Source organism: Chiloscyllium punctatum, chromosome 20 (assembly GCF_047496795.1).
Source record: "Chiloscyllium punctatum isolate Juve2018m chromosome 20, sChiPun1.3, whole genome shotgun sequence".
NCBI lineage: Eukaryota > Metazoa > Chordata > Chondrichthyes > Orectolobiformes > Hemiscylliidae > Chiloscyllium > Chiloscyllium punctatum.
Genome location: NC_092758.1, coordinates 58,806,494 through 58,831,356, shown reverse-complemented (window position 1 = coordinate 58,831,356; position 24,863 = coordinate 58,806,494). Strand labels below are relative to the sequence as shown.

Sequence of the window (24,863 nt, the reverse complement as noted above, 5' to 3'; positions counted from 1 at the left end):
TTCACCTGACCTACACATCTTTGGACTGTGGGAGGAAACCGGAGCACCCGGAGGAAACCCACGCAGACACGGGGAGAATGTGCAAACTCCACACAGTCAGTCGCCTGAGTCAGGAATTGAACCCGAGTCTCTTGCGCTGTGAGGGAGCAGTGCTAACCACTGTGCCACCGTGCCGCCCATTTGCAGAATTATATTTTCAGGTACATTCTATTTTGCTCAAAAAATGCACAACCTGCAGGCAGTTAATTCATGTACTATTTTAAAAATTCCACTTTGGAAATAGAACCAGTCTGACTCAAGATTGGGATACAGACAGGGTCCTTACACCTTTAATGGATTGTCTGAGCTGAGATGTCACTTTTTTTATATACCTTAAGTTATCTTGAAAACGTGACTTAAAAGTAGCTTGGGATTTACATATTATTGAATCGAAACCTGCAACCCATTCTAAAAGATGAAAAACTTAACAACAATCTAGGTTTGTTCAATATGTTGTTTCAGTTGCATGACACTGTAATTTTTGGCTATAAATTCTGTGTCTTACGGTCCTGCTCCACACCTACCTGATGAAGGAGCAGTGCTCAAAAAGCTAGTGCTTCCAATTAAACCTGTTGGACCTGGTGTTGTGTGATTTTTAACTTTGTCCAACCCAGTCCAACACCAGCTCCTCCACATCATGGCTTTTAAATGAAATTGTACCAGTTTCCACCATTTCTCTGGCAGCTTATTCCATACAAGTACCACCCTCTATGTGAAAAAGTTGCCCCTCAGATCCTTTTTAAATCTTTCCACTCTCATCTTAAACCTAAACCCTCTAGGTTTTGACTTCCCACCCTAGGAAAAAGACCTTGGCTATTCACGTTATCCATGGCCCTCATGATTTTATAAACCGCCATGAGGTGACCCCTCGGTCTCCGACATTCCAGACAAAAAAAGCCCCAGCCCATTTGGCCTCTCCCAATCCTGGCAACATTCTTGTAAATATTTTCTGCACCCTCTCAAGTTTAACAACACCCTTCCTATAGGAGGGCAATCAGAATTGAACGCGGTATTCTAAAATTGACCTCATCAATGTGCCTTATAACTGCAATATGGCATCTCCATTTTCTTTCCTCAAATGTTCTGAACCAAGTGTTCCAAATGCCTTCTTCCAAACCCTGTCTATCTGCGACTCCACTTTCAAGGAACCAGGCATCTGCATCTCACGTCTCTGTTCAGCAACAGTCCCCAGAGCTCCAACATTAATTGTATAAGTCCTGCCCTGATTTGCTCTACCAAAATGCAACAACTTACATTTCACTAAATTAAACTCCATCTGCTGCTCCTTGGCCTATTGGCCGGTCAGATCAAGGTCCTTCTACTCTGAGATAATCTTCACTGTCCGCTACACCACCTAATTTGATGTCATCTGCAAACTTATTAACCATACCTCCTATGTTCACATCCAAATCGTTTATATAAATAATGAAAAACAGTGGATCCAACACTGATCCTTGTAGCACACTGCTAGTCACAGGCCTCCAGTCTGAAATACAACCCTCCACCACCACCCTTTTGCAGTTAAATATTTCATGTGACAGGTCTCTCCATACAAGACCAATAGAAACTTATACAAAATGTTAAAAAAAGGTAAATCACCAAGTATGCATTATAGTCAAGACATATTTCTAAAAATCAAATCATGAACAGGAATACACATTGTGTCCTACACTGTACACAACTGTCAGAATTTGCCAACTCGTAATGTACTAATGGTGAATGTTACTCAACTGTAATGAAATGCAGCACAAACCTCTGAAATGAAAATCTAGCATGTAATTATTTAATGAAATATGATACTGCATTACATAATAAAACATAGCACAGTATTAACTGCCCAAAATATGCAGTAACAAATTATGTGATGAAATATGGCTGCGATTGTACAGAGTATACTGTTGTTATACCACAAATAGCAACTGCAGCGTTTTATTATCTTTTTTTGTCATTAAGTAAGCAAAATTAAAATTAGGCTCTTAATGATTTCAACCAGCAAAGATCTGCCCAGCACTGATATGCAGAAAGCAACTTAAACTTTGCATCATGTATGAGAGGACATAAAACTGGTCAAGTGGTTCTGTAAAACAGTATTTGCATACTGAAGCAAGTTGTAGACAGTTGTAAAGGGGGATGTCTGGAAATATGAATATTTAACTTTATCAGCAAAATGTCTTTTACTTACCGCTATCTCCCATATATGTTCCTCTGGGAGCTGTAATCAGAGGATTAAAAGTAAATTAGAATAAAACAGAGAGATGACTTCCAGTACCATGAACTGTGTCTCTTCCCAAAAACTAGTTAAAATATTTTATCATCAAGCATTTTTCTTGATGATAAAGCATTTGCTTAATATATATCCTTGGATGTGGGAAATTATAATACAATTCATATCATTTAACTGAAGGGCAGCTGCAACTGTATTTACTACCAAATGCAAGATAATCCTAGCCTATAGTGTATTTTTTTAAACTTATGAGACATAACTGGAATGTCCTGTACATGTGCGCACAAACACGGTTACTGATGACACCTAGATAATTGGAATTCACGTTGTTTAACTGGCTTTAAAGTCACTTCCTTCCTGCAGCTGAACAACAAGCTTTGTGTTAGGGTTTTACTTTAGGATTGTGAGCTCAGAAGTAGCCTCTGTCACCATGGAACCCTGGTTCAGTTATAACTGCTGTACTCCCACTCCAAGAAGCTCCCAGTCTCACAGCTTGCCCATAGCCCTCCTTTAACAATTCTCACCAAGAGAGGTTGCAACAATTTTCAGACTGTAAATTGGGGAACAAAATTGAGAAGAAGCATTAAGGATGACAAAGTATGTTAAATTGTTGTAAACCTTCTCACAGACTCAAAATAAAAGTTCACTCATGCTGAAACCATGATCTTGGCTGGGCTATGAGGGAGTGTCATACAGTGAACAGCTGGACCTTTATATAGAAAACAGTGATGAAAGATTCAGCCATTCCTCAGTCATTCTCATGTACCTCTTGATCCATTAGAAAGGATTTAATAGCAAAGCACTTGAAAAGTAGTGACAGGATTGGGCAGAGTCAGCATGGATTTATGAAAAGGAAGTCATGTTTGACAAATCTACTGGAATTTTTCATGAATGTAACCTGTGGAGTTGATGAGGGGAATGAATAGATATGGTTTATTTGGACTTTTAGAAGGCTTTCAGTAAGGTCTCACATAAGAGATTAGCATGTAAAATTAAAGTACATGGGATTGGGGGTAACATATTAGCATGGGTGTTGACTGCTGTTAGACTGAAAACAAAGACTAGGAATGCCAGGGACTGATGGGATCCTGCAGGGATCCGTGCTAGAACCCCTTGATCTCCTTGTCTGACAAAGGGTGTTCTGGGAGTACAACAAAATTTCCCAGCCTGATTCCTGTGATGATAAAATTGAAATATGAAGAGAGACTGATTGGTTATGATTATATTCACTGAGAAGAGTTTAGAAGAATTAGAGGATTTCATAGAAACCAACAACTCTAACAAGGCTATACAGGGTAAATGCAGGAAGGATAATCCCAATGAGCAAGAGTCCAGAACCAGGGATCACTGACAAAGGCTTTGGGGTAGGACATTTATGTCTAAGTTGAGGAGAAATGACTCCACCCAGAGGCTGATGAGCCAAGGAATTCTCTGCCACAGAAAGCAATAGAGGCAAAGGTACTGAATGTCTTCAAGGAGGAGATAGCTATAGGGCCAAAGGGATAAAAGATTATGGATGGGGAGAAAGTGGCTACACAGAGTACTGAGTTAGATAATTAGCCATGAGCATATTGAATAGCAGAACAGCTTCCAAGGCCCAAATGATCTATTCCTGCTTCGATTTTCGATGTTTCTACATAATCCAAAGTAGCCCAGATATCTTTTCCAGTTATCTTTTCCCATACATTTACTTTAAGAAGTTGCAGAAGTTTTAAATATTGCCCAGAAATGTGGCAATAAAATAGCTATATACTCTCTTCACCCTCTTTCTCTGATAAAGTCTGGAGCAATGCACAACCAAACTTAGACCAAGGTCAGGCTCAGCACCTGAACCTGCATATCAGAAATACAATGTATTCCTGGGAACCATATCTACCTCAGGGCTGGAATTTAATGCAGCCATCAAAAGTGGGTTGGAATGCAGGGGCACAAGGGTGGAGGGCTGTGGAATTAGGAGGAAAGGCAGGTAGTTGAGACCCTGTCACCTGCCAAACCCTGTCCATTCCAACCAGGATGGGCAAAATCAAGGATGTTCTTCCCACCTGGAGGTCCACTGAGGCCTTTAAGTAGTCAATTAATAGCTTCATCACACCACCACCGCAGCTAGGATAGGAGGGGGCCTTTCACAATGTGGGGAATCGGCCTCATTAAAAGCTGACAACCTGATTGACATCTTGTGATCCATGGAAGGCATTCCCCCCAACCCTGTAAGCGGCCTGGGCTGCCCTGTTAGACATATGTCCCTTGACCTCAGTATAGACTGTCCCACCATCCTTGTTGCCACACGCCTGGCTCTAGCTACCTGAGTTCCAACACAGTATCTATGATTCAGACCTGGCTGCAGTACCAACAGCAGCCACCAGTCCTGGTAGCACTGCTGAAACTGAAGACATGACAAAGTTAAGAACAGCCTTTCAGAAGCCCCAATAACCAGCTGTTAATTGTCTGATGGGCATAGAATTACTTCACGGTTCCTGGAAATTGCTTTGGCAGGGGTGCCTCAGCTTTCCAGCCTATTGTTATGGCCACTGTCGTCACTGTTAAGTCTAAACTTATGATGGTGAATTTGACCAAGCTGCACTGTTCATCAAATATTACTATCACTCATTACATTTATTTTTCTCAGAGGTTACATGCATCAATAGTCGATGTAGGCAAAGATTTGTTTTTAGCCTTTTTTAATATAGGATTTGAACCAATTCATAAGGAATGCGTAGCATGATTCTAGATTGAAGTTCAAACAGCTAGAAGTTCACCTTGTATACTGCTCTTTGACAGTGTAATTTAAAGACGACCCTGGGTGGGAACTAAAAGTGAAACCTGAAATCCTAAATATAACCGAATTTGGCATCTTCACCCCTAAAATCACTGCCACATACATTTACTTATCTTTTAAAAAAAAACCATTTGAACACAATTGAAAGATTTATCAATGAATTAAGTCAGTTAACTGTCAAATACAGTAACCATTGTAAATTATTCATATCAATACATACAAACACTAATGGACTACTCTTATGTAGTTCAGTATATTCATTCTGATGAAAAATCAACACCCCAACATGTTAACTTTATTATTCTCCAATTATGCTACCTGAACTGCTCAGCTTTCCCAGCATTTTCTTTTCACATTTCAAATTTTTAGCATCTGAAGTATCTTTTGTTTCTATTCATGATGTTTCACTATAACAAGCGACAATTTCGATGATTGACCATGAATAATCTTCAAACCTCATTTCCCCAGTCCAAATAAAACTGCCGTGTAACTGGAGGCTGGAAAATTTTCCTTCATGATTTAAAAATGATATTTACTTGTTTTTGAAAGTTCTTGTGTTTGAAGAATCAGACTTCAAAAATTATACTTCACGTGAAGGTCATTCATGTCGTTTACTGCCTCAGCTCCAATGCTATGAGCAAGACACAGGGGAGTCTGGATTACCCATGGTAGCCAGTCTTCAAATATCTGAGGAGTCAGGGTTTATATTCCTCGTAATTGATTATTGTGGCAGTGCCAAATGTATATTAGCTGAGCACACAGATCAAAGGGGGGCTAGTCAGCAAGAGGACTTTGAACATCTGTTATTTCTTCAGGAGTACTTTTTGAAGTTAAAAGAGTACTTTTTAAAAAGCACAGTCATTCTTAGCAGAGACTCACAAGCATACCTTTGCACTTTCCCTCTGATTTTATTCTATGTTGAAAAAACAAGGTATGTTTTAAGTAAAACACAATCAAATCAATTTCCCTTTTCCCAATATGTGTTCTCAGGGGAGATAACCAGGAAGTAGTGTCCTTATTTCTAGTTAGAGAAGTCAACAAGGAAAATATGTGCAGAGTAACAGTAGGAACAACATTCACTATAACCAATTTGCAATTAAATCACCTGCTCTGACTTATGCATGAACTCTATATTCAGAACGTTTGCTGGTCCATATAAAGATAATTGAGAAGCTGCAATCAGAATCTGGCCTCTAATAAACTACACAAAGCAAAATTATAAACAGATATGACATAGAATTGTTCATATTGAATATAATTGATAAAATTTAACAACGCACATCAAATGTCCCAAAAATGGATTCTGAATCAAGTTAATGTTCCAATTTCAAAGTTGTATTAAAGAACAGTCAGTATAGATTTCCAACTAATTTCATGTTTACTGTCTTTTTTTCTCCCCATTGCCCCCACTCCTCCATGCATTAATCTTGTGCAGGAGATTAGATCCCAGTACAATCACCCTTTGGTAAATTAGCCAAATGACTATTGGTGGCTGAATTTGTAGGGGGAGGTGATGGTCTAGTGGTATTATCACTGGATAATGGTGGAATTTTAATTCAATAGAAGTCTGGAATTAGGAGTCTAATGATGACCATGAAGCTATTGTTGATTATTAGGGGCAAAACCCATCTGGTTCACTAAAGTCCTTTATGGAAGGAAACTGATGCCATTACCTGGTCAAGCCTACATGTGACTCCACACCCACAGCAATGGTTGCTTTTAGCTGCCCTCTGGGTTGGGCAATAAATGCTGGCCGAGCCAGCAATGTCCTCATTCCATGACTGAAGTTAAAAAAAAAATCTGGTTCTGTAGAGGCAGTGTGGGAAATGGAATCAGTTACAATTTTGGAATATACTACACTGGGCCATCAACTCGAAGTCCAGCAGAAAACAATCTTGCTGGTGGTAAGGTCAATACAGCAAAGGGGTTTGTTAATTACATCTATTAATAAGCCAAAAGGCGTTTTGGTGTGGCTGGGAGCTTCCTCATAGCTACAGAGCCCCACTGAGGTTGGAAGCAGGAGCAGGGTTCCTTTCTCCCAGTCTTGTCTAGACAGATTGTGATGCACAGGCAACAAAACTTTGCTGGATTTTCTTCCTTATCACAATGATGACCAAACAGCTATGGTCGAGCATATGTTTGAAACTTCTTACAATGCTACAAAGAACGCTTTCATCTTTAAGCACAGTTGTGGTCACTTCTGAAGCATCCACCTTTCCTCATGGATCTTCAAACCATAACAGTAGGGCCTCTGGACCTTCCACTTCCACCATTAACGAAATCAAGCTTCTCAACGCAACTTTTGAACTAAATGCCTCCAGGAAGATTGTGACTAATATCTTGCAACATCTATATTCAGGATTGTGACTCGGAATGGATGTTGACAATAGGATTGTGACCTAAAGGGAAAATCTCTCACTCAAGAACAAATTTGAGGCTTGCTTATAGATCCTTCAGAGAGATTGTTTTGCTGTTACTTACATCCATTCACTGGGGACTCATAGCCCACATTCTGCAGATATTCCCGACTTGTTGTGGAGCTGCGTGTCGGCCAGGGGTCATTATCATAACTCCCTGATCTGGCTTTCATCTCCTCCTTCAGAATTAATCGGTTAATGCCACTTTGTATCTGGAACAAAAGTGAGAGATTCAATATCGAACTGTTACTAAAGTCCAAAATCTGATTTTATAATCAACTCATAAGCATACACACGTAAGTCTATTGATAAGAAGAATTGATCAATGAATATGACTAGTGCATGCCATTAGTGTGCATTGCATTTATATCAACAAAATCAGTAGCCAAGACTGTTTTTTAGTCTAATGTTTTATTTATAGTTAAAAGTCACAACACAATATATCAAAACTTAAACAAAAAAAAATGAATACAATCAAACAGAGAAAGAAAAGCTGTGTGTAACATAATTACAGGCTTAACATTTTTCCTTCCCAGATGCAACAGTATCATTCATTTTACAAAAGTCCTTGAGGGAAAGTTGTAGTAAACTGAAACCTAATTCTAGCAGGCTATAGATTTTTAAACCTAACCATGAACGAATGATAACTGATTCATGGCAGCCATTAATTCTAATAGTGTTGATTTGCTGAAAGTCTGACTAGGCTTCAACGGCTGCATTGTAAGACAGCACTTTCAGCTTCCAGGCCTAAATGGGTGACACTGTCTAAACCATATCTGGCCCTTTGGTTGTTCCTGTCCGGCCTGTGTGAGGTCAATCTTAAATTAGAACAGAAATGAAAAAGTATTTACACCATACAACTGTGTTACTTTTGTTTTAAAAAGGATGCTTTTTAAATTTACATATGGATGCACATGTGCGTGTATGTGTGTTGGGGGAACAGCTAAAAGTGATGCTTGCTGGCTAGCCCTCAAAATGTCAGCTCACGCCAAGACAAGTTATGTCATATCCTGCAAAATCGCCAGAAATAGTAAACCATTTTCTGATGGAGAGTTTATTAAGGAGTGCTTGTTGGACTCTGCAGAACTAAGATGCTCGGAGAAAAAGGAGGGGCATTTGAGAATGTGCCCTGTCCCGACGCACTGTAATGAGAAGGAATGGGAACATCACGAGGAATCTGGAGCTTCAGCTGCAGCACACAGCGGTCAACTTTGACTTTTTGTCCTTGGCTTTGGATGAGAGCTGTGATTTATGAGACACAGCCTTGCTACTCATCTTCGTATGTGGGATAACTACGGACTTTAAAATCATGGAGAAGCTGGCAGCCATGCAGTCAATGAAAGGAACAACAACTGGTGATGATTTATTCACGGAGGTAAATGCATGTTTGGACACGTTGGGTCTAAAATGGGCCAAGCTGGCAGGTGTGACAATGGATGGTAGTCCAAACCTAACGGAAAGAGAATGCAGGATAAAGTGACAGAAATTGACCCTGAACAGAAATTGGTATTTTTGCATTGTATTATACATCAGGAAGTGTTGTGTAAGTAAGTGTTAAAAATGAACTATGTGGTTGATGTTGTAACTAAAATAGTTAACTTTATTAGGGCAAGAGCTTTGAATTACAGGCAGTTTGTTGCACTTTTGGAGGAAAATGAGACTGAACATTGTGACATAGGCTACCACACAGCTGTCACGTGGCTCAGTCTGGGCAACATGCTGAAAAGTGTATGGGACCTGAGAGAAGAGATTCAAGGTTTGTGTGTGAAGAAAGGGAATGACATTCCACAGCTTTCAGGTGCAGACTGGATTGCAGACCTTGGTTTTGCTGTTGATGCGATTGCACTAATGAACTAAATGTGAAACTTCAGTGCAAGGGCCTTTTTGTGCATGAAATGTACAACTTGGTGAAGGCTTTTATGAGAAAATTGCAGCTTCTCTCAAGCCAAATGGAGGACAACATTCTCACCCACTTGCCAACTCTGAAGGAAGCCGCACCTTCAGCTGATCACCTCCTCAGGTACTCATCTACGTTAGAAGCACTGCGTGGTGAATTTTCAAGGCGATTTCAAGACTTTAAAATGGTAGAGAATGAAATGCACATGATTTTTTTCCCCATTTACATGCATTGTGGAGAATACACCAGTGACATTCAGCTTGAACTCATTGACCTGCAATCTGACACACTTCTGGCAGAGTACTTTAGGTCAGTCTCACTGCTCGATTTTTACTCTTCCATCAAAGAGGAGAACTTTCCACACATGATTTGGAGATGCCGGTGTTGGACTGGGGTGTACAAAGTTAAAAATCACACAAACCAGGTTATCAGGAGCATCAGGAACGACGGTCCGAAAGCTAGTGTGCTTCCAATTAAACCTGTTGGACTATAACCTGGTGTTGTGTGATTTTTAACTTTCCACACATGAGGAGGCCTGCTCAGGAGATTCTAGTCCTCTTTGGATCTACCTATATATGCGAACAGACAGTCTTCAGTGATGAAGTTCAACAAATCCAAATCCCGATCCTCCATCACTGATGATCACCTCTCAGCTGTCCTTCACATATCCACCTCAGACATTCACCCAGATTTCAGTCACTTGTTCAAGCCCAAAACAGACTGGATTTTTCTCACTAAACAAGTAAAATGAAGTGAAAAACATCAAAAGCACTTACTGCTTTTTGTATAGAGTTGTTTGTAATACTGAACAATAATGAAACAACTTTTCATTATTGGTTTCTGAGATTAACATGTTAAAAATAAAATGAAATACTGAAATTATTGTTTTTTTCTGTTTATTTCTTCTATATTTGACCTACTCCACAATTTCTATCATTATTGTGACAGAATGTCCTTATTCTTTTGATTATAAGTTTCAGTGCAAAACTATATAATTTAGTATTTTTTACAATGGGAGAAAATTAATACGGAGCAGAATTATGTTCAACTTGTTGTTGGTTTGGTCCTCCAACACAACTATGTTTCTCATGTGGCCCCTTGGAAGAACTAATTGCCCACCCCTGGTCTAAACATCATTTTTATTCATAAATGCAATTCTGTGAATGCAAAGAAGAACTAACAACTGGCCAAGGGAATATAGCCAAAGAATTTGAATCCAGAAGAAATGCAAATGATGGTTGCTGGCTGACAAAGCTTTTGCTAACAGCTATTGTGCTATAAATAAGCACTGCAATATTGTTGGGTGGTAAGGAAGTATGTTAGAGCATTAGGATAACACACATTATATTCCAAGTTCCTGATCATAATAAGGGTGATACCATGACCTGTGGGCACCATCTGCTTATTTGTCGATATATCAAAAAAGGTTGAAATTTGCTAGTAAAAAAAAATTATGTGCAAATTGGAATTGATTTTAGCTACCACAGTACTGTAAGTATAATCTTCAATGTACTATTAGCATGCTGCATAGATTATAAATGTACCATATGGAGATTACTACATTGGAGGTAAATGTCTGCTCTGAACATGATAATGTCCTAACATGTTATCTTGGCTGTATTCTGGAGGAACTAAAGCAGATTTTCATTGTCAAAGTTGTATATTCTGACTGCTGGAAGAAACACAAAGGTATTTAAGGGTTCCATTAATTTAAAATTCAGCTTTCATTCTCTTTTTTTTCAGCAGAGCATAAGACAGTGAGCATACAATCCCATTACTCATTTTGTTATGGAGGAAAATAAAAATTATTTTAATTTGGGAATTTAAAAACAAATTAGTGTTACGGTCATAGGACTGTACCCCAAGTGAACTATAGACATCAGAGGAACAGAGGAGGAAAAGGTAGGTTTCAAGAAACAGGAGCTAATGTTATTTTATAACTTATATTTTGGGTTTGCCAATTTCTGCTCATTTTCAAATTTTACTATACAGTAGATATGTTTGCTGATTTTTTAAACTTCTATTAAGGTTTTATTTTCATTAATTTGATCATATGTAAAATGCATTTGAAATCAATTCTAAAAATATACAGACTAGATTTCTGCAAGATCTTTCTTCAATGGAGAGTGCAATGGGACATGCTGGGAGCAATACCAAGCATACCCAAATAATGTGGAGTCAACTTGGTGAAGCTACCAAAAAGGACTATTTGCATGCCAAACAGATAAGCAGCAAGTGAGAGATGAAACCAGATGATCCCACAAATAACGTATTAGATCTAACCTTTGCAATCCTGCCGCACCTAGTTCCGAATGGTGGTGAACAATTAAACAACTCACCAGAGGAGGGGAGTGCACAAATATCCTCACCCTCAATGATGGAAGAGTGGAACACAAGTGCAAAAGATAAGGCTGAAGCATTCACAGCAATCTTCAGATAGAAGTGCCGAGTCGATGATCCATCATGGTCTCCTCAAGTGGTCCCCCAACATTACAGAGGCCATTTTGATTCACTCTATGTTACATCAAAAATGGATTTTGCAAAGGCTACGAGCCCTGGCAACATGCCGGAAATATTACTGAAGACTTGTGCTCCAGAACTTGCCGCTCCCCTAGCCAAGCTCTTTCAGTACAGTTACAACAATGGCATCTACTCAACAATGTGGAATATTGTCCAGCTATGTCCTGTACACAAAAAGCAGGACAAATCCAATTACCACCTGATTGGTCTATGCTAAATCATTAGTAAAGTGATGGATGGTGTCATTATCAGTGCTACCAAGCAACACCTGCTCAGCAATGCGCAGTTTGAGTTCCATCAAGGCCACTCAATTCCTGACCTCAATGCAGCCTTGTTTCAAACATGGACAAAAGAGCTGAATTACAGAGGTGAGGTGAGAGTGACAACCTTTGATATCAAGGCCACACTCAGCTGAGTGTAGCACCAAGGAGCTGTAGCAAAACTGGAATGACCTTAAGTAACATAAGTGAGATGTTTGCTGATGATTGCACAACATTTGGCACCATTCATGACTCCTTAGATTCTGAAGCACTGCATGTTCAATGCAACAAGATCTGGACAATATCAAGGCTTGGGCTGAGAAGTGGCAAGTAGCATTCATGTCACACAAATGTCAGGCAATACCAATCTCCATTAAAAGACAATCCAACCACCACCCCATAACATTCAATGTTGTTACCACCACTGAATCACCCACTTTCAACATTCTGGAGCTTTCTATTGACCAGAAACTCAACTAGACTAACCATATAAATGCAAAGGCTATTAAGAGCAGGTCAGCGTCAAGGAATACTGCAGCAAGTAACTCACCTCTTGACTCCCCAGTACCTGTCCACTATCTACGAGGCTCAAGTGAAGAGTCCCACTTGTCGGATTGGTGTAGCTCCAACAACACTCAAAAAGCTTGACCTTTTCTTTCAACAAAGCAACCTGCTTAATTGGCACCAAATCCATCCCCCCAGCACTGACGTTCAGAAGCATTAGTGTGCACTATCCACAAGATACACTGCAGAAATTCAAAGATCATTAGACAGCATCTTCCAAATCCATGAACACTTCCATCAAGAAGAACAAGGACAACAGATACATGGTAACACCAATGCCTGCAAGTTCCCTTCCATGTCACTCACCATCCTGACTTGGAGAAATATCGCCTTTCCTTCACTGTCGTTGGGTCAAAACCCTGAAATTCCCTTCATAAGGGCATTGTGGGTCAATCCACAGTAAGTGAACTGCAGTGCTTCAAGAAGGCAGCTCACACCATCTTCTCAAGGGCAGTTAGGGAAAGCTATAAGTGTTGGTCAACCAGTTATATCTATGTCCCATGAGTAAATAAAAAAAATCTTTCTATTTGCTATTTTAGTTGTAGATTATGATTATGTTTGCGTTGAACAATATCCGTTATTTGGGATGTTATTTGAGGCCTTTGGGATCTTCTTATAGTTGGCACATGACATTAATAATACAAGATACTTAAATGTGTAAATAGATTTGTCCTTGATGTGCATCAAGACTAATCAATAACTAAAACGGTAGCCTTTCTCATTGTTTTTCTGTATTTGGATAAGCATATCTCAAGAAGCAATGGATCATGGAGATAAAGTTCATACCCTCTGAATACCCTGGTCCCAAATATTTTGGCTATCATCTTCAGTGCCAGAAGAAGATCTCCGACTCGATCTCGATGCTGGAAAATAAAGCAATGATATTAAAAAAAAAGTATTTCGTCATCAACAAGTTAGGAGGGGTCTCCTCAAGAGTGAGAATTTGGTCACAACTTTCTTGCTTTTCTTGCTGTGTAATCTCTATTCCACAATATTATCCATCATGATTTAGTCATCAAATTCCGAATTTGTGATATTCTCATCTTCAATTGATCTTAAGCTGTTGTGCAATTCCTACATAGGTTGTTAATAATACTAGGTGGCCATTAATCCATGTTTTCTGAACCTCTCGGTGAACAAATAAAAGTAAAAATCTTTTCCGTAATTCACTTGCATTAATTCATTATTCACTTAATTTTCTGTGCAACTCATTAATGCACATTTTTACTAAACCCCTATCTGATTGCAAATACTGTATCAGATCTCATTCCGTAATTCTATCCTGTAAGGAGACCAACCTGAACTTTATCAATCTTTATTTCACAGTTTCTGGAGCTGTGCCCATTGCGCGATATCAATGTCCCACATATGTCTGAACTCTTTGTGATATGAATCGGCTTGCTCCAAAGTGACCTTAGTTTTACCCTCTGACAAATGCTGAGATTTATTTGCAAGGGAAGTTATATCTGCACATCAATGCTACAAAAAGACTATTGTTTCTAAGTAGTATTTACATTTACCTTTGTCTCAAACATTCTCTTGAGAATTAAGCAGTTAATCTACTATAATTAAAATTCACTCCATAGCACAGGCCACAGATTAATAATGAATAATTATGAAAATGTTATTCTGCTCTGCTCCAAGTGTTTGATACACGAAGATGAAAATAAAGCCGAAGAGAGCTATCTCTCAAATGTATAGATATGTAAAATAGAGAACATAATGCAATACAAAGTGATTTGACATCACTAAACGTTAATTACCAGATATTTATTCAAAGACAGAGGAAAAACATTCAAAAATATAACTCAAATACTCAAACCAAAATTTCAATCAAGAAGATTCCAACAGGAATGTGGAAATGAAAATTTTACGAATGTGGAATTTCATAAGTTTGGGTAGAAAATACCCAGCCCTTGAATGACATAGGCCATGTTGAGAAAGTTAGGAAAATCAGTTAAGATGTAAACCAAGGACCTTCCCAGTGTTGAGGTTGAAAGGTCCCAGTTTCTAATCAAGTGTTTTGCGGTGAGACTTGATTCATACCAGTGAGCAGTAAGAAGGCTACAAGCATGGATAATTACTTGTCATTGCCCTCACTATACTTAACCTCATCTCATTAATATTCAGTTTCCCATTCTCCACAACACTGATAGAAACAGGACGCTGGGGTTTACTGACTTAAAAATTAGAGGGGCTAACGAGTCACTCCAGCTCACTGCTTGCTTCTCTGGACCTCCAAACACCAACATCTCAGGGCACACTCTATGGGCAATGACTACGCAAATCCACATCCATGGACATTAGCATCCGACATGTACCGGCTTCACCACATCATATACAGTATGGTTCTGTACTTCAATGCCACACTTTGGAGTATGCTGGCACCTTTCATTGCAATACTGTTACAAGGATGCTTTATGTGCAGTAGTGGGAACTCAGCTCGTGGTTTGGACTAGGATGCATCTCAGAGCTCCTTGCGCTCTCAGCTTTCACTCACTGAGCAACTATTTCGATGCTCACAGCACCCTTGTCTTGTCATACATTACCTTTTGGTGCTTTACCCCCCTCAGTCACAACTAAAGGCTCACATCAATTCTGTCTTGCATTACCATTTAGAGTAGACCCATGATCCTGTCATGGTTGTCAGCAATCATTAGTCAACGGGATGGGCCCGTTCCAGTACAGTACTTTTCTATTTCAATGTCTGTATGCAACAGTATTTAACATGTAACATTTGCTTCAATTAACTGGCCTTGTCTCAAAGTCAAAGGGCAGTAGTCTTTAGATAAACCAACATGGAATCCTGTTAACCGGGGATCCTAGTTCTGTCAATGAAAGGCAGCACCCAGAAACAGTCCAGGGACTTGGTCATAGTCAGTTATAAGGCCATAAGGCATAGGAGCAGAAATTAAGCCATTCAGCCCATCAAGTCTGTTCCACCATTCAATTATGGTTGATATGTTTCTCAACCCCCTTCTCCTGTTTTTTCCCCAGAACCCTTGATCCCCTTGACAATCAATGACCTATTTTATATGTTTGCAGAGGTCAGGATGCAGAGATCTGTCTTGTAGTAGTCCAGGCCACATTAATTCTTGTAGGTTCAATGTAAGCAGTAAGGGGATTTGTGATTTTTCAGTTGCATGGAGACCAGTCAGGAATATGGTCAGTCCTCAGTCAATACTGTCTGTACAAGTTAGTCAGGCATTTAGTCCGAGATTGATAGGTTCTTGTTGTCTAGAGGAATTAAGGGCTATGGGGAGAATGCTGGTAAGTGGAGCTGAAATGCGCATCAGCCATGATTGAATGGCGGAGTGGACTCGATGGGCCGAATGGCCTTACTTCCACTCCTATGTCTTATGGTCTTGGCCACGGTCAGTCCTGGGGGTCAGTGACATATAACTCAACTAGGAGTTACCAAGGACACTGCTGGGGAAACTTAATGCTAGGGATTGAAGGCAGCAACCTGGTATGTGAGGATTAGTGAAGAGAGAGAATTCAACATACAAATGGGAGAGATGGTAGTGCTTGGGACAATATAGGATACTGTAGGAGAGCAGTTACCACCTCAACAGGGGATTTTGCATCATGATGGTGCACAGGAACAGGCCCAGGGATAAGAAAAGTGTTGCAGTCACAATTTTGATGAGGTGGATGTGGGGGATCAGTCATGATAGGCTCTCCAGGGATAACAAAACAGAAAGAGACATGGAGTTCTGGGGCCTCCCTGAATACCAGGCTAAGCCAATGACTTAAAGCATCTGCCTTGTCTTCCATGTTCTCAAGACTCGTAAATGCAAAGTAAAAATAGCAAATGGCTGGAACCACACTCAGAGTGGGCAGAGTCAATATTTATTTCCTGCCCCACCTAATGGGCTGCACTTCTAATGGACGGGACGCCCTTCAAGAGGCATCTGCACACCCAGAGGACAGGCTGAAGTAATTTGCAATCATCTCATAAATTATGTGAAGTACATGCATAGCACAAATGTGTGGGGTGTAAATTCTGGTCACATGCAATCTTGTAGATTGAAGATAGTCACCTCAGTGAAGCAGTAGTATTCATAGGTGACCTTATGATTGGCACCCATGGGCTACAAATTGCAAAATTAGTCCAAGATTTCATTAACTGCCAGAGCATGGAATTGATTTCCTGTCATTTTGATCTGTAAGCATAATGCAACTTGCTCTTATATATCAATTATCCCTTTCTAGGGTGATGTAGGCTGGGAGCCTAAGGTGTCAGTACTTGTGCAGTACTCACAATCTACAACTATCTCTTTGCAACATGACTGCTGTTGCATTGATTGGAATAAGGTGCAATGTACCATACAGAGACATTTCATGGCATTCCTGGCTAGACAGCTTCATGTACCACTGTATGTATGAGGATGACAACCAGTCACTTATGAGTAGTGAGAACGCTGACTAGTCACATGACTATGGACCTGATTCTTGTGCTTCCTGTAAAGGTTTATTGCAAAAAGAACTGATGGATACAGCCAAAGCAGGGGTTATCATTGCTGTGGCTGTGATGCAACAAAGATGCAGAGAAGTGGAGGAGGAACAGAGGACTAGCAGCAACTTCCAGCAGATACAGAACAGCTTCCACATGAGGAATTCGCAGCAGAATGTCCCCTCAGGCTGTGAAGGAGGTAAAGGAGGTTCAGAGGCTATCACCCTCAATGCCATTTCCTTCAAATGAGTGAGGTGCAACACAGTGCAGACCGAGGACATCCCAGGAAACAGTCAGAGAACTATGACATATGCTAGAGCAGGACCTGTGACATGAGGAGTTGGTGGCCATCCTATCACCAAGGTGACATCTGCATTAAACTTTTATGCAACTGACTCCTTGCAAGAAGTCACTGGAGCCTCGTGTGGGATCCGTCAATCATCAAAGCTACCAAGACAATTTATCAAGATTGTTACTTATGCAGTTTGTGCAAAATCATATCATATCCAGGTCAGTGCCACAGCCCAGGCTGCAGGATTCAGCTCGAGAAACCTCACTGGGCCTCGTCGAAAGAAATCCTCTGTTAAACTCGGTGCAAATGACATTTAGCCGATTTCTGGTAAGATTCAGCACATGTTTTGAAATATCACCTATAACTTAGGTTAAAACAGCATGTTCTGGGGAGTGGTGATCACACAAAACCTCTGTCGAGAGTCAGGACCATGTGATCTCACTGTGACAGAGGGAGAGAGAAAAACCCAGATCAAGCTCTATTGAGAACAAAATGGTAGTTTCACCCTCAGCATAGAGAGAAAGGAAGACAGTCACATTTCCACAAATATAGGGCACTGTACACATACCATGGTGAGAAGGCCATTTCATAACACAACTGAGTTTATCAACAGAAAAGGGTTCCATTTCATCAAAATGCAAGTATTCAGTGATCATTGGTAGTACATCTTAGAAGTCTGTCTCTCATACCCTGGAGGCTACCATGATGTTGGTACCTTGAGAATCTTTGTGTTCCTGTTGCTTTTAAGGGGCCAGGTGCTTTACGAGGATGGTCACGAGGCAGAGTATGCCACATGATCCTTTCATGCAGTGCTTTGCAAAACTGGAGCAGGCAAAAGGGGAATGCAATGAATGCCATAGAACTGGATGAGCAATAGTAGATTTCCAAGGTGGAAGATGAGGACAGTGAGCAGGAGGAAGATCACCTCAGCAGCAGTGTCACTACAAGCCAGACAGGACTTAATTGACACTTGGTTCCAGTAGATAAATGCTGGGTGCAATGAAATTGTAAAATTGACTGTAAGATTGTTGCTTGCCATTTCAGCAGCCATCTGTTTCTGTTCAGAGTCAAATACAGCTTCTCTTTATTATTTATTAGCTCTTGCTGCTGTGGAATAAAAGTGACTAATTTCAGCATTGGAAGGTCTTTCTGTACGTAATGGTTCCAGATCGACAATGGGTTACAGTAGACATTAAAGAAAGCGTAACAGTTACCTGCAGAGGATTGTAAACTGGAGAATGTTATAGAACAAAGAGATCTAGAAGTACAGAGTCATAGCTCCTTGAAACTGGAGTCACAGGTAGACAGGGTGGGGAAGAAGACTTTCACTTGCTTTCATTGGTCAGATCATTAAGTATAGGAGTTGGGATGTCTTGTTGCAGCTGCACAAGGCATTGGTAAAGCCACATCGGAGTATTGCGTGCATTTCTGGTCACCCTACTGCAGAAAGGATATTATTAAACTAGAAAGAGTGCCAAAAAGACTTTGAGATGCTACAGACTGGAGAGTTTGAGTTATAAGGAGAGGCTTGATAGGCTGGGACTTTTCTCTCTGGACCAAAGCATACTGAGGGGTGACCTAATAGAGGTCTATAAAATCATGAGAGGCACAGATAAGGTATAACTAGCAAACAGCCTTTCCCCATGGGAGGGAAGTCTAAAATGGAGGACATAGGTTTAAGATGAGAGAGGAGAGATACGAAAAGGTCGAGAGAGAAAAATTCTTTTCACACAGAGGGTGGTGAGTGCCTGGAAGGGCTGCCAGGGGTAGTGTTGGAGGCGAGTGCAATTTCGTCACTTAAGAGCAACTAGGACAGGTACACGGATGAGAGAGGTGTGAAGGGATATGGACCAAACTGAGGCAAATTGAACTAGTTTAATTGTGAAAACTGGGTGGCATGGACAAGTTGGGCTGAAGGGCCTGTTTCCATGCTGTAAACCTTCATGACTTGATGTGACAGAGATAGTGAAGCTGTGTGGCTTTCCTCAGGGTGCTCTGGTTTCCTCTCTCAGTCCAAAGATGTGCATGTTAGGTGAATTGGTCATGCTAAATTGCCCATAGTGTTCAGAGATATGTATGCTATGTGAATTAGTCAGGGGAAATGTAGAGTAATGGGGTAGGGGAATGGGTCTGGGTGGGATGCCTTCAGATGGACGGTGTGGACTTGTTGGGCCAAATGGCCTGCTTCCACACTGTAGGGATTCTAAGATTCTATATAGGAATGTTCGCTTAGTTTGTGGATGCTGCCCACTACATGTAGGTGAAGGATAACTCATTACTGCCAATACTTAACCAGGTAAATGGCTGAGTTTCAAAGATGGCATCGGTACCAAGGACCCCAGGATATCCCACCATGGTGAATTTTTCCTGGTTTGGTGAGTAGGAGAATTGGGTTTCCATTGGGTGTGTGAGACACCATGAGGCCATAATATTTTGCTAAAGGAAGTTTGGGATTATAGCACGAGAAAAATCACTGGGCCTTTGTGGAGTGAAATCATCCAGCAAACTCGATGCAAGTGACATTTAGCTGGTTTCTTATAAGATTCAGCACATTGTTATGTTTTGAAGTGTCTCCTTTAATTTTGGTTAAAGCAGACGGCTCTGTGGAATGGTGATCGCATGAAACTTCTGCCCATTGACAGATCCATGTAATCCCATTGTGTGAGAGAGAAACCCAGACCAAAACATACTGAAAATCTAGTGGTAGTTTATCCTCAGCCCAGAAAAAGAGAGAACTGCATTTCTGGAGAAAGACACACAGTGATAGACATGAGGCTGGTCCTTCCTTGTCTCAGCAAACACAACCTAGTGAAAAATGCTATGTCAGACACAATATTTGCTTGTTGGGGATGGAGGTCACTCAGGACGCAGATCAGAAGTGATCATCAGTGCAGAAAAGAGCTGAGGTGGGCACTTTTGAAGGCCCACGATGGTTCTCTGGTAATTCCCTCTCATTGTTTGCTTGCAAAATAGACCCTCTCGCCTTCATGCTTCACTCCTTCCTGATGCCATCTCCATGCCTGTGAGTGGCATGCTTCAGCACAGAGATGGCATTGCAGGAATAGTTAAGGCCTTTCTTGCCTTTCAAAAGGTTCCTGAATTTAGACTACAGATCATGATGGATCTCCCCCGATGCACCATGAATTATGCATCATGGAAACTGGCCCGATTCCACAAATATTGTATGGGGTACAGGGCTAAAAGATGTTACTCTGCAATGGAGCCAGCCAAGTTGGCAGTGCATGGTTAGGCTCACTACCCTCATTCTTAGCCTTTAATACCAAAAAATGGAGGCCCTGGGAATGGAGGCTGGAACTCTGGAATGGAGTCCAGTCTGCTAACTTTGAATTCCATGTCTTTGTCTCCACTCTAACATGGTTGGGGATATCAAAATTTGTGTTGTAGAGAAAGGAACTACAGTTGTGTTGAATGTAGCAGACACAGCTGTGAAGTGTCAAGGGAAATACTTGGTGTGAACAATTAAGGAGAAAACTTGTGAACATTGAAAGGGAGGGAGTAGGATTGACAGGACTTTGAGATATAGGGAACAGGGAGTTACTGATGAGCTTTCTGGTGCAAGTCAGTTCTGGAATATTCAGACTGAAAAGGGCTATTTTGAAGGACACCAGAAGGTTTGACCTGGTTTGACAGGGAGGAGCAAATCTGCCAGAAAGGCAAAGATTAATTTGGGATTTAATCTTGTATTGATGCATATTTGCCAGAAGCAAGCAATACTGTAAAAAATATCCATAAAACATATTTTGTTCGCAGTAGTTGATTGATGAATAATATTGCAAACCAAAACAAAACAAAAGTAAAGTTGATTTTATTTTGTTTGGTTGCATAAAAATCTTTAGTGAAATCTTATTTTCTTGTTCTTTGTTTTGGTCACTGGGAGATTCATCTCCACTTTAATAATTCTTAACTGTTATGTACATAACAAAAATTATTGCCAATTACCCAATTTTAAGCTAGTCTGGCTTTGAGATGGGTACAAAAGCATGTAGGTTTCTGTTATGATTTATGTCTCTTGAGACTTAGAATTTGATTTATTCTTAAATGCGATATTACTTAAAACATTCAAAACAAAAGCTAACATTACAGAGGACATAGTCCAGGTAACAATTAACAGTACAGATATCTTAATTTCAGTTATGTTATCCGAAAAAAAAGTTAATGTTTCCAAAACTGCTTCACATATTCTTTGATGCATTTCCACATTTTTAATCAATGAAATTTGACAAACTCAGTTACCGCTTATAAGTTTATTTGCCAGCATTCCTAACTCCTTGGAGGGCTAGTATTTCTAGAAACACGTTATTGTACTTCATTCCCACTTTCTCATGATATTGTATTGATTCTTGTGTATGTCTATGTTGGTGAAAAAACTCACAACAGGAATGCCAAACACAAAGATGCTCTGTTTCATGCTCATGATGAAACATTGGGGATTTCTTTTCTTTTAAGAGTTCCTACAGCTCAGCAAGTCCACACTGACCCTCCGAAGAGTAACCCACCCAAACCCAAACCCCATTACTCTATATTTACCCCTGATTAGTGCACCTAACCTACACATGCCTGAACACAATGGGCAATTTAGCATGGCCAATTCACCTAACCTGCACATCTTTGGACTGTGGGAGGAAACCGGAGCACCCGGAGGAAACCCACGTAGACATGGGGAGAATGTGCAAACTCCACACAGACAGTCGCCCAAGGCTGGAATTGAACCTGGGTCCCTGGTGCTGTGCGGCAGCAGTGCTAGTTACTGAGCTACTGTGTCACCCTTAATAAAATTAGAGCAGTCTATTAATGTAATTTACTGTTCTATTCAAATTAGTTAGGAAAATCAGAATGGTTACTTAATTAATATTGAACCAGATGTGTGTGATATACATTTCAGTGTGGTATATTCTGAATTAGCATGGGAGAAATCCTGAAACACATTCTGGGATGTTAAATTGAGTGTGTAACAATTGTGTTCACTGTTGCCAGCAGATTTTTGTTTATCCTTTTTAATTTATTTTGATAAATATTTCAAATGATATTTTGCTTGGTATAATCTTTTTGCCTACACAACAGTTGCTGTGACTCAGAAGACTAAATTAATTAATTTAGTGAAGTCATCATTTCATTCATGACTTTTAGCAGTTGGCAGCTCATAAGAGCCATTCTTTATTCCTACTCATGCTGTAAAAGAGAGCTCAAGTTTCCATCCTCCACAAACTCCTCCAACCCCATTTACAGTGCAAGGTTCTGTTGACACGTCTATGAGATTTAAGCCACTCCCAGGTGTTAACCTAAAGTTTGACTTTATCAAAAGAACATGCTAAGCACCAGTTTATAGGCCTACCTTTGGGTGAAACTGGGCAAGGCCAGTATTCTGACTCTGACTGCTGGAAGATATCTGGAGAGTAAGCTGCTGGATATCTTGCAGATTGAACAATATCCTCACTGGTTTTGCTTTTCGTTGCTATGTATACGTATTCTAAAAAAAAGGGAACAAACCACAGTACAGAAAATGATTCTAGTCCTCATGAGACTTTGTTTGCTTCAGCAAATTATGTAGTAATGAATGTATTTATGTCTACATGTATACATTTTAAAATATATTTTAATTTTTTTTCTCATTCCTCTTTCGTTGAAGTCCAGATCAAATTAATTTATGATTCACTATCACTTACATTGACACACAAACTGAAAAGCAATCGAGTTGTACCTGGCTGATTTTCATCTTGCTCTGCTTATATCAAGGATTATTCTGGACACTTCCTGTTCAGATAAATAGCTAACACAGCACATATTCCAATCCAAACTATGAACTACTTAATGGCACACCAGGGGCAGAGGCTTTACCAGATAGGTAAATGGGCAAGATAAAACTTATTTTAATTACATTTTCTTTTATACTGGGATAATGAAAGCCTGCAGTGCAGTGATCCCAACACAAGTGGAAATAGTATGAAACAAACATTACATTTTGGATGTTGTTTTCCACTTTCTTTTTAAAACTTAGTTCTCCAGACCCAAGCATCACTGGCGAGACCTGCATTATTGCCCATCCCTTTATGTGCATGAGCAGGTGACGGTGAGCCACCTTCTTGAAATACTTTAGTCCATGCAGTGTAAGTACATCTATGAGGGAAGATATTCCGTGATTTTAATCCAGGGACAGTGGAAAAATGTTGATATAGTTTCAACTCAAGGAGTTGGTTTGGTAGAAAACTTGTGGCAATGATATTCCTGGATGTGCATCTGTTTCTCTTTGAGTTGCTGAGTCAGAGTTTGGAAGATGCTATTAAAAGAGCTTGATAAGTTGCTACATTGCACCTTGTAGATTGTGCCCACTGCTGTTACTGTGTGTAGGCCATTGAGGTGTATCAACAACATATTTTTGTGTCCTGGATATTGATGAGCTTTTAAAATGTAGTTGGAGCTGCTTTCATCCAATCAATTGGAGAATATTCCATTCCAATCCTGATTAATGCTTTATTTATAGCGGTCAGGCTTTTGGAAATCAGAAGATAGGCCTCTCATGTTCATATCTCAGTTCATAACCTGTTCTGGTGGCCACAATGTTTGTATTGCTGGTCAGCTAGATTCCTTGGCAGTGGTAAAACCTAGATTGTACAAATTGCTCCAATCAAGCCAAGAATAGATTGGACTGGAAGGAAAATGGCAAATATTTGAAAAATGCTAAATCCTGAAAAGTTTTACATCTCTGTTAAATTATTATGTGCATTACAGTTACTTTCACTAGGTTATCCAGAATAAACATGACTTTGTAATATACTCAGAATGTATTGCTAATTGGATGAAAAGTTTCATCAATGCACTTTTAATTTCTAATCATCAAACATTTATTTCTATAACAAAACAGAAGTCAATGGTACAATTAATTCAACTTAAATTGAACTTGTCTTGCACAGTTAGCACAGTCAAATTAATCTCTATTATATATTGTACATGCAAAGCTACATTCCAACAATTTACTTTTTGATGTATTTTTACTAGAAATAGGATACTTTATGCAGCATCATTTGAACAAAATCAGTTGTCCCGTTGGTCCACTAGATCAAGATTGTGGTGTCTGTAGGAACTCATGGCGATCAGTTCGGTGAATCCAAGCTCCTGTTTGGAAAGCCCCAGTGAAGCCCTGTACTCCCTTGGAAAACTTGTTTTGGCTGTCTCTTTATTTGGAGGACTATGGTATTTGAATTTGAATTAGCCTAATGAACTCAGAACATCAAGGGAATCAGGTTGGTATATCATACTCTCCTTTGGTAGAGGCACAGTACCTGTCAAGAGAACCTGCCCAAACGACCTGTCAACAGCACTCATAAAAGGAAGATGGCAAGCTATCAAGGCATTTAAAAGTTCTACACCTCAAATAATTGAAAAATAATGGTTGGCATGCT

At 40.0% G+C, this 24,863-nt stretch overlaps 1 protein-coding gene across 2 annotated transcripts in view; it reads right to left on the bottom strand.

Annotated features, from left to right (window-relative positions):
- The window catches only part of ablim3 (actin binding LIM protein family, member 3), a 337,989-nt gene that overhangs the window by 17,809 nt on the left and 295,317 nt on the right, over window positions 1–24,863 (bottom strand). For both annotated transcript variants that reach the window (XR_011963504.1, XM_072590972.1), the window contains exons 15-18: window positions 22,799–22,918; window positions 13,484–13,560; window positions 7,521–7,668; window positions 2,222–2,251 (exon numbers count right to left, since the gene is read on the bottom strand). Coding sequence is in view for 1 of the 2 variants with exons in the window: in XM_072590972.1 (XP_072447073.1) it covers window positions 2,222–2,251; window positions 7,521–7,668; window positions 13,484–13,560; window positions 22,799–22,918 (375 nt within the window). In the remaining variant the exon portion in view is untranslated. The remainder of the gene's footprint in view (window positions 1–2,221; window positions 2,252–7,520; window positions 7,669–13,483; window positions 13,561–22,798; window positions 22,919–24,863) is intronic.